The sequence below is a fragment of the Artemia franciscana genome, chromosome 3 (assembly GCF_032884065.1).
Source record: "Artemia franciscana chromosome 3, ASM3288406v1, whole genome shotgun sequence".
Taxonomy (NCBI): Eukaryota; Metazoa; Arthropoda; class Branchiopoda; order Anostraca; family Artemiidae; genus Artemia; species Artemia franciscana.
In genome coordinates, this window is record NC_088865.1 from 1,901,947 (window position 1) to 1,915,660 (window position 13,714).

A 13,714-nucleotide genomic window follows, 5' to 3' on the forward strand; every position below is an offset into this window, starting at 1 on the left:
GATATGCCTGATCATATATTCCTATAATTTATTCCAAAAGTGTCAAATTTACGTGTATGAAGGAAATTGCCATTTTTTTTCTTTTTCACAACCCTTGTTGAAAAACTGTGAACTCGTTTCAAAATTGTCTTCCCATGATCTATTTTTAAGTAAATTGTTTCGAAATTTTTTTTGTATCTTAATTTATAGCTAAGAGTAGGGGAGGGGGCAAGGAAAATAGTCATTGGATGTTTGATAATTTGAGCTGATTGAAAATAAAAAGAAGAAACTTAGAATAATCTTAGGAGTTGAGATTTTAGTCTAGTTATATTGCTCTGTGTGTAATCTTAAAAAATAAAATTGCTAAGTGGCTCTAAATTGTTAGAATAAACACATGCTATTAAAACGCAAAATAAAATGGAAAACAAAAAATATTTTTTGAACTTTATTTTTAATATATGATTCTTCATTCAGCTATAACCATTTTTGTTTCACTTTTTTTGGTTTTTGGATTTGATTAAAACTCAACTTTTATCTAATTTAAGTAAATTTTTGTGTTGGTTTGGTTACTTCTGCTGCACTTTCAGTGGTTTTGCCATTCTAACAAATTTTTAACACCATTAAGGCTAATTTTGTTCATCCTCATATGGGAGGGTGGGGGGTCTCCCCGAGATAGGTCCAACGAACCCCTTGGTTTGGCTCTTTGTCAGAATTGAATTATTCATGCCTCTTTTTTTATTCCTATAAGGTCATAGAATACCTTAAATGATCACAGCATCTCATCTATTCTAAACTTACTTAATTAATTAGTTTAATTTAAAAGAAATTGATTTAAAAATTCAAAATTGATTTAAAAGAAATTAATTTAATTAATTAAAAAGAAAGTAATTAAAAAAAATTAATAGAAATTAATTTAAAAGAAATTAATTTAATTTCTTAATTAATTAGTTCTGCCAAACTGTTTTGAATTGACTGGATGGTCCTGCCCTAACTTTTAGAGCTTGGATAATAGATCCAAATAAACAACAGAAAACTAAAAGCTGACACCTTTTAGTCCTAGAAAACTTAGAAAAATCATTTATCTTTTGCATTTATCTTTTAGAAAGTTTTTGGTTTTTGTTAAATAGAGCATAATTTAGTTTTTCAAGTCCAGGAAAGGACAGTCCCTAAAAATGTTGTAGCATGCTTGCTGGGAAAATACAAAATTCAGCACAATGCAATTTGGCAGTTTCCTGTGCTCCTACCCACTTTGATTGAAAACCTGGCCAATGCAGGGGGCGTAAAATTTCCTTCTCTTTCCAATGAATTTTCTTAGTCAAACCACAGCTTTTCAATAGCTCTCAATGGTGGCTAGTCCCCTGGGAGAATTCTCTAATAGGTCCTTTATGTTTGACACGTTCAGCTGATGTTCCCTCAAGATTATCGTTAGGTGTTACATTTTTTTTTAATTTAGTTTGTAGTTTTACTTGCCTAATTTCCAAGTCCAAATCCATGTATTTCTTACTCAAGTGCGGTGTTGTCAATTGTGTGGGAGCTTTAGAAGGTGAATTTTCGTGAATTGTACCCAAGTACCAAAAACATTGAAATAAAAACTACTCACCTCCCTCGAACCCACCTTAGCATTATTTTTAAGTGAAACCATGATATTTTACGATTTGTCGTTGGGTTGTTTCAATATTATGCAGTTATTATTGGAATATTGTATTTTATTTAGTGTTACCATGTATAACCGTCAAGAAAGTAAGATACTCCGTTAAATTTAGTAATGATTTTTGTGTGTAAAGATTGAAGCATTAGTAATGTGTGGATTCCCATAGATACCTACACCTTCAGAGAAAAATCTTCACCTTCTTTAACTGTTTGGGGTCACTTGTTTTCGCTCATTGTTAAGCTGCAATTCATTTTTTTATGGGAGGGGTGGGGGGCCGGCCACTAAAAAAATGTACAGCTACATGTGTAAGTCTATTTCTTTAAAAAATAAATATTCAATTGTTCCTATTTTTTAAATAAATAGGTTGCGCGATTTTCCAATGAACAAATTCAAACTGTCAGTTTTGATTTTCACTGTCTTGATACTTTAAATATGTTCAAAGAATATAGAAGCGGAAGTTGAAATAGCATTGTTAGTTAAATGTAACATCATCATCTATCATATCATTAAATTAAGTTGAATAATGTTAAGTTGAAATAGCATAATTAATGAGCAACAGACACAAAGGATTATTATAGCAAAATAGCATACCGTATGCAAAGTTACCTTGGAGATGTTTTTGAAAATGAATTTCCTACGTGAAAGAAGCTGGCCATACGCAAAAACGTTACGCGACACATTACGGACAAACACGAAAAATGTTACTCTTAACGTAACTCTGATTTGCTCAATGAAATGCTAGGGAACACAAAAACAACAGAAAATATTGTTCATATTCTTTAAAGAACTTACTACTAAGTATTATGTACGCCGTATGGAAAAATAATATGTATGGACAATGTATGTATAACAACAATGTATAAATAACAATGTATGGAAAAATAATGTACGCTGTAAAACATACAACTAGTCCCAATAAAAAGATCTAAAATGATATATTTGCAAGTTTTAAAACCTGTGCAAATCTTAACATAAAGATGCTGAGAAGCTGAAAAACTATTGCTGCTTTTATGGACCAAGAGCTTGATACTAATGCTAAATACCAAAGTGGTCGATATTCTGATCAGTTTGAGCTGCGCAGAACTGGATTGGGTTAGATCGAAACAGTGAATGAAGATAACAGCAAAGATTCATGATAAGAATAATGGTGCAGACTGTATTTTTAGCAATCTTAGCCCCCCTAGCTTCTTATAAATAGTTTGTTTGGATTTCACCAAATTGAAGAGATGTGTTTTAGTCAAGGGTGTAGCTAGGGTAAGTGGGTACCTTCTGAAAAGCTTGTATTCCGAAAGAATCTTCAAATGTGAGTGCAAGGCTAAATTTTAACAAAAGACCGCAGGCCCCTTCCCTCTCTTAGCTGGCTAATTATAGAAGCTATTACTGCTGTTTTTGTGTAGTGAAGATAGCCTAAAGCTAGTGAATAATAATAGGAAGCGTTGCATTACTTAATTGGTTAGTCTGATGAATGGATAACCAGTCATGTATTTAAAGGGAGAGGAAGTTAGACTACCATTACTACTGCTACTACTACTACTATTACTACTGCTAATACTACCGTTACTCCTACTACTACTACCACTACTACTCCTTCTCCTGCTGCTACTACTCTTACTAATCCTACTACTACTACGGTTCCCGCTACAACTACTACTCCTACTACTTTTACTACTACTTCTACTTCTACTACTCTTGAGGTATCCTTGTTTTGAAAAGGTGTAGCCCCTCAAAGAGAGCCTTTAAAGTGTGTCGAGCAAAGTTGTAAGAAAAAACAGTAAATTTGCTATCGCTACTGGGCTGATCCCTTGTAGAGAATATTCTTGCCATACCCATGAAAGAGTAGGGGAAGCTTGCCCCCTCTCTTCCTATATTTGCCTGAAGAATAATGTATCTGTACTATGCAGATATCAATTTCCTGTTGAAACAAGCAGTTTTTGCAAGGTTTTTGAAACATTTTCCTAAATAGCCCCCCCCCCTCATTATGAGTCTCTTCTGATGACGTGCTAGTAGTCCTACTAATGACTTTTTTTTATATTTAACAAACATATGCACACCTCTCAAGAGAGCTTAAAGAAGAAAAATGTTTATTCAGGATATCTACTACAAAATCTATACCCTAATTGAAACAACCTTTAAAGAACTTCAGCTCTTGTAACTGAGAAAATAAATTACCAGATCTAGATTTCATTTTCAGTTATATTAAAAGCTAAATGTAAATTAAATTCGTAAAATAACTATGCAAATCGTTTCTTTGTTTCATTAGAGATAAGCTTTGATCAAACAAATCGTGGTAACGAACTGTAGTAAGGAGTGACCCGGATCAATAGTAACCAAAACTCTAAAAATGGAATTTTGATGCCAATAGTTACATCAAAAGAATCGAATTTTAATGCTGATTAAATATATAAATTTCACCAAGATTAGTCTTATCAGTCAAAAGTTACGAGCCTGAGAAAATTTGCCTCGTTTTAGAAAATAGGTGGGAAATACTCCCTAGAAGTCATACGATCTTAACAAAAATCACACCATCAGATTCAGCGTATCAGAGAACCTTGTTGTAGAGGTTTCAAGTCCTTATCGACAAAAACGTGGAATTTCGCATTTTTTGCCAGAAGACAAATCACGGATGTTTGTTTATTTGTTTTTTAGTTTTTTTCCCCAGGGGTGATCGTATCGACTCAGTAGTCCTAGAATGTCGCGAAAGGGCTCATTCTAACGGAAATTAAAAGTTCTAATGCCCTTTTTAAGTGACCAAAAAAATTGGAGGGCACCTAGGCCCCCTCCCACGCTCATTTTTTCCCTAAAGTCACCGGATCAAAATTCTGAGATAGCCATTTTATTCATCATAGTCAAAAAACCTAATAACTATGTCTTTGGGGACGACTTACTCCCCCGCAGTCCCCGTGGTAGGGGCTGCAACTTACAAACTTTGACCTGTGTTTACATATAGTAATGGTTACTGGGAAGTGTACAGACGTTTTCAGGGGGATTTTTTGGTTTGGGGGGAGAGTTGAGGGGGGGGGTTACGTGGAAGGATCTTTCCATGGAGAAACTTCTCATGGGGGAAGAGACGTTCAATGGAGGGGGCGCAGAATTTTCTAGCATTATTTAAAAAAACAATGAAAAAATAAATATGAAAAGTTTTTTCTACTAAATGTGAGGAGCAGCATTAATACTTAAAACGAACAGAAATTATTACGCATATGAGGGGTTTACCTCCTCGTAATACCTCGCTCTTTACTCTAAATTATTTTTAGTAATTTCAACTATTTATTCTATGGCCTTTTTGATTCAGGGGTCATTCTTAAGGAATTGGGACAAAATTTAAGCTTTAGTGTAAAGAGCGAGCTATCGACGAGGGGTGAACCCCCTCATATACACAATAAAACATACGAATATAGAAGTTCGCTACGTAAGTTAATTCGTAAGTTACGTATATTTTTTACTTATGAAAACGTTAGTAAAAAATTAAAAGTTATATTTGCCTTTTTATGTAATCAAAAAATTGGAGGGCAACTAGCCCTCCTCTCTTGCTTCTTTTTTCTCAAAATCTTCTAATTATAACTATGAAAAACCCATTGAGCCCAAAAAAATTAATATGCAAATTTGTTTTAATTATTTATGCGCGGAGAGCCAAGATAAAAAATGCATTAATTTAAAAACGTCCAGAAATTAAACAAAAAAAAAACAAGTTTTTTTAAATGAAAGTAAGGAGCGACATTAAAACTTAAAACGAACAGAAATTATTCCGTATATGAAAGGGGCTTTTCGTCCTCAAAGCCTCGCTCTTTACGCTAAAGTTTTTTTTAATTTTTAAGAAGTCGAGTTAAGAGAAAGAGTCAAACTTTAGCGTAAAGAGCGAGGTTTTGAGGACGAAAAGCCCCTTTCATATACGGAGTAATTTCTGTTCGTTTTAAGTTTTAATGTCGCTCCTTAATTTCATTTAATAAAACTTGTTTTTTTGTTTGTTTAATCTTGTATAAAGGCAGGGCTGATGAGGCATAGCATGATGTAAACCTGATTGTTCAAATATCTTTATTAGAGAAACAAATAGACTACAGTTTTAGGATATTAGACTGGCCTAAGATAGGAATAGGGTTAGGTTACCGGTAGGTAGGTGGAAATAAAACTTCAAAGAAAGCTTTAGAAACAGAGACAAACTCGGTATTATATACTATGGTAGAATATCTGCTGGTACAGAGCATAGGGAGAATTCGGCGGGAAAAATGCCTGGGGTCTCTCCATAAGAAGTTAGCCATAAGACATTATTTAGAAGTTCTGCCTCAACCCCTCCCACCAAAATCCTTGCCTCTGAAATTTTGGTCATATGCACTTTAGAAGTCATACTTAGAAAACCCAAATACCGGTAGATGGCTCACCGATTAAATCTTACTGTGATTGTTTGTTTATTCATGACATCTACTTTTAGGGTCTAAAACAATTAGATAGCGATAGTGTTCAAATAACTAGCTACGAATTTTAAAAATTTTCTTGTTTGTGCATTTTACAATGGAATATATTTCTTGAATTCTGGTTAATCATAACGCAAACTGTTGTTTGAAGGTATAACCATACTTTTACGCCCAATAGCTGGCAAATTACCCTAAATCATCTTTGCCAAAGATTTGTCTATTAAATCAATTGTTCTGGAGAAGTTCATTTTTATAAAGATAGTTGGTTGGATAACTGGAAAACTAATATTCATATTGATTTTGCTTTTAAGTTGACTCACAGCTGAATTTTTACAATTAAGAAACAAAAATTTGAAACTGTAGTCATTTTCATAATGACTTACTTCTTACTTAGTTTTTTTTGCGTTCTGACCCATGGTCCGTGAAGCGCAGGTATGGATTTCCAGATTTTACCTTCGGCCGGGAATGCAATCCTTCGTTGGGGGAAAATCATCTGGTGCTTCCTGTTTCGTCCTATGTATCTCCAGGTAGCCATTTAAAACTGGATTGATACCTTACTCTAGGTAACCTTATAGTAATTTATTTTAGGCACTGACGGAAACGGTAGAAGGACAATTTTCCATCTTTGGAGAGTTAGAAAAATTTTTCAAGGAATCTCTTATCAAGTCATATCCAAAATCCAACGATTTTAATATCGAGGTAGTGATATCTTCTCTATATAGACTTATCTAAATAAAGACTTATTTTAGGCACTGACGGAAACGGTAGAAGGACAATTTTCCATCATTGGAGAGTTAAAGAATATTTTCAAGAAGTCTCTTATCAAATCATATCCAGAATCCAGTGATTTTAATATCGAGGTGGTGATATCTTCTCAACCTAAATATGGTGACTATCAATGCAATTCTGCTATGGCACTTTCAAAGGTATTGTCTAACTTGATTCATTTTTTTTTCTTAGGTTAATCACTCATTTATTTATTAAAACTTGCTTTATTACGAAAAATTCGTTTAAAATTCTCTTAATAAGTCATATACAATACCCAACGATTTAATAACGATGTGCTAACTTGTTCAAGTGTATTGTGAAGCGTGATTCAGGGTCTTATTTACTTTTCATTTTTATGTATATTGTTTTTGGTTTAATCGCTCATATATTTATTAAAACTTGCTTTATTACGAAAGATTCCTTTTAAATTCTCTCATGAAGTCATATACCGTATCCACCGATTTTAATATCGATATGCTGACAGGTTCAAGTGTATTGTCCAACTTGATTCAGGGTTATATCTACTTTTTGTTTTTTTATTTACGATTTTTTTTATTCTTTTATTTAATTGCTCAAGGATTATTAACACTGTGCCTCATTGACAAGATATTTTACCTATCAGAGTTTCAAACGCTAGAATGATTTTTAAAGTTCAAGGGCATTTAAATGAAACATTGTTTACCCCCCCCCCTCTCCCCTGGAACCATCTTAGGTTTGCTCGTAAATGGAAACCCACGATTATTATTTTCATTGTCTCCCCCTGGTTTCTCACATATATGATTTTTTATTGCGAAATATTGCATTAAAACATCGGACACGAAATTTTCGTGTTAATGTGATAATCTTTATATGGTGTTACATGAGATAATATTTTTGTGTTCGATTTTGAAGACAAAACAGCATATTAATTTACCTTCTAAAAATAGCCTACGGCAAGGCCTATGGCTTTATCGGAGAAGTTGAGACTCATGGACTTGTACGATATTTTGCAAAATCAGATAAATTTTAATCAAAATTCGCACTCAGCTGCGACATTTGTATATTTGGCCGAATATTCGTGCTTGAATGCGGTAAATCGTATATATGAGAACCCAGGGTCAAAATGATGACGTTCTTAGGGCAATGTTCTGCTCTTTTTTCAATGTTGCCGTTTGAACCGTCAAAACAAAGACGAGAAACTCGTTACTTAAATTCGACTTCGTCTGAAAAATTCCGACATTAGCAGTCTGTTGATTCTCAAAGACAACCGCATATTCAAATGAAATCTACACCTTTTTAAGGAGGTTCGGCCTGTCCTACCCACAGGAAATGCAGAAAGGTTTCCTTTCTTTGGTGCCCTCTATTACCAAAAACTGCATAACATTATATAGATGTCTTTTTCATTAGAAATTCCAGTCCTGAATTTCCCTATTTAAAAAAATTAATGTATGTTATGTAAATTTCCACTTAACTAATTCAAGTCATCAGATTGTATATTCACTGTCTTTGGTACTTGAAAAATTCAAATAATGCTTAGGAATGATTTGGATAAGTATCAGGTTTGCGTGCAGTAGGGTTTACTGTTGCAACGAGGGGAATTTGTTATAAGGGTAATTTTTTTTATCTCTCTAGGAAATGTGTATTCATAAGATAAAATCATGTGACATTTTCTTCCACATTAACTTTCAGTACGCCAAAACGCACTTACCCAAAAAGACTATAGTTCTTGCAAATGAATCTAAAAGATTTGGCTGGATTCGAAAATAATGCGAACTTGTTCTCAAATGGACAGTGTTAATTCGTCCCCAAAAAGATTCTTGATTTAAATATCTAACCTATAGGAAAAGAGCCTTTAATCACATTCTTTACCATTTGCAATCACAAAGTAGTCTAATATCTAGATATTGAAATTTGAGCAATTTGAAATAGGAAAAGAGGCTTTAATCACATTCTTTACCATGTGCAATCATAAAATAGTCTAAAATCTTCATTTTTTCAACATACGTAGCTATTACCCTCGAAAACTAAAACTTTTGAAATAGGAAAAGAGCCTTTAATCACATTCTTTACCATTTGCAATCATAAAATAGTCTATCTTCATTTGGTCACTTAAAAACGGAACTAGGATTTTTAATTTTCATTAGATGGAGCCCTCTTGCGACATTCTAGGAGCACCAGGTCGATACGAGAACCCCTGAGAAAAACAAACAAAAACTAACAAACAAATAAACACGCATCCGTGATATGAGCTTGAAACTTCTACTGTAGGGTTCTCTGATACGCTGAATCTGATGGTGCGATTTTTTTATAACATTCTATGACTTTTAGGGGGGTGGTGTTTCCCCCTATTTTTTAAAATAAGGCAAATTTTCTCAGGCCCGTAAATTTTGATGGATAAGACTTAAAATATATAATAATATAAAATATATAAAATATCTTCGTGTCAGACCACTAAAAACTTATGGTCCTAGTCAACGATTTATTTAGGTTTGCTTTAGTTGTTTATGTTGAATATCCTTTTAAAGGGATCATCAGACGAGTTTTTAGGAATTATATCCTTTGGGAGACCACTCCAAATGGAGGTGGAGCGTATTACAAAGCTGCTCTTCAAGTACCTAGTTCGGAATGTCTCCCCCTCTAGGTATATTGTAAGTAACCTTACCATAGGTACAAAAAAATAAGCAATTAAACGTTTAAATTCAAATGTGAAAAGCTTTGGTAAGATCAGATGGTGTAAAAGGGAACATTTTCTTTAGTATTTACGTTTAGTTATGTTGAAATAACTTTCATTTTCGCTGAATCGTAATTTAGTTTTGCAGCTCGTGTTCGATGGATACAATTTACCATCCAATTTATGATAATTTACTGAGGTCAAATAAAGTATTTCTCACCTCACCTAAGAGCTATGAACTCTGTCCACCTGATTTGTCAGATAAGTCTAAATGAACCGGAGCCGAAAAGGTCAAGGAGATTTGCTTCCGCTGTTGCATTGGAAAAAAATAAGAGCAATAAACTATATGTAATTAGTTTATTGGGTGTGAATTTTGTTTGTTTTATTGATGTCTTTTAGTTTTACTGCTGATGATGAACACTGTACATCTGTTCGAAATATCCAGTTAAAATTTTTTATATCTATTAACTGTCGATTAAAAGGTTTCATCCCTATTTTGAACTGTTATACTATTTGAAGGGCATTTATTGACATCTTCCCACCACCAGTTGTTCTATATCTCTTGGCGGGAGGTGATGTTATTGTCTCTCTATCAGAGGTCTTCTTGACCGGAGATAATAATATTAATTTAAAACGAGTAAAAATAGTCATATCATTTCTCTCAACCTAAGTCTATAAAATCTTCCAACCCTTTTTATGATTTCTCCTAGATACCTATCCATTTGAAAGTAGGTGGACATTTCAATTGCCTTACAGGAAAATGCCACAAAACCCTCACCCCAAACAAAACACAGGTCCCAGCGAAACTCAAAGTAGTTACCATTTGCTTTTGACTTCGGCATATTTTTGACTTTGACTTTTGCTTTTGACTTCGGCATATATTTTATATATTGTGGTTATCATACTAACGACTCGGCTAAGACTGACCGCCTGTTTCACTTAGTAAATTATCCAGCAGTATTTTTTGAGAAATAACAAATGCCAATAGTTCATTTTCTAGGCTAGAGAAAAAAGTTTATACAATATACATGATGTAAAACAAGGGGGTTTCCGAGGTTATTCACTTGACAATCCACCCAGGGCTAAACAAAACGAAGGCCGTCCTCAAACGAGTTCAGAAGAAATGATAAAAAAAACACTTGAAGACAATATGATCTAGGAGTGGATCTAGAGCAAAATCTTAGGGGGGGGGGGGATACCCAATGTGACAAAGGCACCAATGAGCAAAATATGGGGGGGGGAGTGTGACAAAGGTGCCAATAATCGACCAAATTGACGAATTTATTGTAAAAAAGAATGAAAAAAAAAGAAGAAAAACAGAGAAACAAGGTGCCAGAAAAAATTAGAAAGTACCTTTATAACATAGCAAATGTGTAGCATGTGAGTCAAGTAGAACTCTAAATGAAACAAAAAATAAAAAGACTCGCATGCAAAAAAAAAAAAAAAAAAAAGAGCCGGCGTTTTCCCCACCCCCTGGATCCACCGGCACTGTGAGCTACATGTAAAGCACTGAATAGGATTTTTTACGAAAGTTTTTGTTAGCAATAGATATACGTACCTTACGAGTTAACTTACGTAACGAACTTCTATATTTGTGTTTTTATTACGTATATGAAGGGGTTCGCCTCCTTGTCAATACCTTGCTCTTTACACTAAAGCTTGAATTTTGTCCCAAATCTTTAAGAATGACTCCTGAATCACAAAGGCCATAGAATTAATAGTTGAAATTACTAAGAATACTTTAGCGTAAAGAGCAAGGTATTGTGGACGAGACGAACCTCCTTATATACGTAATATTTTCTGTTCGTTTTAAGTTTTAATGCTCATTAATTCCAGTTGAAAAAAAATATTTATTTGTTCATTGTTCTTTTTAAATAATGCTAGAAAATCCTGCACCCCCTTCATGGAAATTCTCTTCCCTCATGATAAATTCCTTCGTGGAAAGATCCTCCCTCGTAACCCCCTCACCCGACCCACCCCTACCTCAACGCGATAAAATCCCCTGAGAATATCTGTACACTTTATAATAACCATTACTATATGTAAACAATGGTCAAAGTTTGTAATTTGCAGCCTCCCCTCCCCCCGGTGACTGTGGAGGATTAAGTCGTCTCCAAAGACATAGTTATTAGGTTTTCGACTTAGCTGAACAGAATGGCTATCTCAAAATTTTGATCCGGTGACTTAGGGAAAAAATTGGCGTTGGAGGGGGCCTAGATGCACTCAAATTGTTTTGGTCACTTAAAAACGGAACTAGGATTTTTAATTTTCATTAGATTGAGCCCTCTTGCGACATTCTAGGAGCACCAGGTCGATACGAGAACCCCTGAGAAAAACAAACAAAAACTAACAAACAAATAAACACGCATCCGTGATATGAGCTTGAAACTTCTACTGTAGGGTTCTCTGATACGCTGAATCTGATGGTGCGATTTTTTATAACATTCTATGACTTTTAGGGGGGTGGTGTTTCCCCCTATTTTTTAAAATAAGGCAAATTTTCTCAGGCCCGTAAATTTTGATGGATAAGACTTAACTTGATGGAACTTATATATTTAAAATCAGCATTAAAATACAATTCTTTTTGACGTAACTAATTGTATCTAAGTTCCGTTTCTTAGAGTTTTGGTTACTATTGAGCCAGGTCGCTCCTTACTACAGTTCGTTACCACGAATTGTTTGATTTCTAGCGATATTTTGTATCTCACCTGCCTCTTTTTATTCAAGTCCACGCACTCGTCTTATTGCACTGCATTTTTTTTTTTTTTCTTATTCTTCTAGTTAACTTCTTCTTTATTTTAGTAGCTAAGAGTGAATGAAATGAAGAGATAAAAGGTTATTTAATATCAAAATATAATGACTTTAATTAGGAGAGAATTACGGACATGCAAATATTTATTCCAAGCAGCAATCGCATTTTATGTTTGCTAAATTTATGACTAGATACCGGGACGCTGACTGCTAAAAGAGAGTTCCCCTCCCCTCCAAAAATATACCAATTAGATGTAAATAATATTAAGAGAAAACACGATATTTCTTTTCAGTAACAAATTAGGTGACAAACCGTTATTTTAAGAGTCTGCATCAAATAGTGGTCGCCATTGACTCGTATGGTTACTATACCTGCATACAGTTAAGCAGTGGCGGCGCTAGATTCTTTGGGGCCCTTTGCAATATATATTTGCTGGGTCCCAATAGCTATTACTATAAACCGGGAAATTACGTTTATGTCACTCATTTAATTATACATTATTGTAAAGGTGTTTCTGGGGGTTTCAAATCTCATTTCAGGGTAAGTATTCGTCAAACGGCATAAGGGATTGTTCTGTTCGGCATTTTCATGCTGCACGAAGATGGAAGAGTATTTACGCAGCCTTGCAATTTTAGGTTATGCCTCCACTGGGTGGCGGTACCCCTGGTGGTATGGGTCCCTTTTTGGCCGCACAGGCCACACATGCCTTAAGTTTCCACTGCAGTTAAGTTGGTTGGGAGTGGGATTACTCCAAGTTTGATTCACAGAAAGAATGTGCAAGTTTTGGGCTTATAATATTAATTGTTTTACTTTTGGGTTTCAAGTCTTCTTCCTTGTTAAAAAATTACTTGCTGTTGCGCGATTCAAGCCGGTTTTAGCATATACTTGAAAGGTGGAATGAAACCACTTCGCTGATTAAGAGCGCTGTGTAATTTCTTATTGCTGTGCTTTACTCCTACACTCACGTTAAGTAATATCCCTGTTTCACGTCTTAAATTCTTCCTGTCCTTTATTGTTACGCTTTTGCGCTGCTTCCGGGGGAAAACATCACTATCCTCTCGAATATTCAGATTTTAAATCCTTTCTCAGGATCAACTTGAGTTGAATATAATCCTGCTTAGCGATAAAAAATCTTTTGACATTCAAACAAGACGGATAAAAGGCTCCCTTTTCGTCTGTATACACCTCTGTTGTTTATTTGCAGATACTCAAAGAATCTGGCACCAAGGTATCCCCAGTTGAAGTGGCTAAAACACTAATCGGAAATATTCCCGCCAATGAAATTATTGAGTTATTGTCTACTGCTGGCCCTGGTTTCATCAACATCACTCTTTCTCAAAAGTTTGTGGTCCGTCAGATTGCGAATATGTGTTTGGAGGGTGTCAGTCCACCGAAAGTTGACAAGAAAAAGGTTGTTATTGACTTTTCCTCTCCCAATATTGCAAAGGAGATGCACGTAGGCCACTTGAGGTAAGTTTGAACATTGGTAAGTTCACCAAACGTTG

At 34.6% G+C, this 13,714-nt stretch overlaps 1 protein-coding gene across 1 annotated transcript in view; it reads left to right on the forward strand.

Annotated features, from left to right (window-relative positions):
- LOC136024734 (arginine--tRNA ligase, cytoplasmic-like) overlaps positions 1–13,714 on the forward strand; it is a 72,292-nt gene that overhangs the window by 17,000 nt on the left and 41,578 nt on the right. Inside the window, exons 3-4 of the mRNA XM_065700166.1 lie at positions 6,789–6,965; positions 13,414–13,679. Of these exons, the coding sequence (XP_065556238.1) occupies positions 6,789–6,965; positions 13,414–13,679 (443 nt within the window). The remainder of the gene's footprint in view (positions 1–6,788; positions 6,966–13,413; positions 13,680–13,714) is intronic.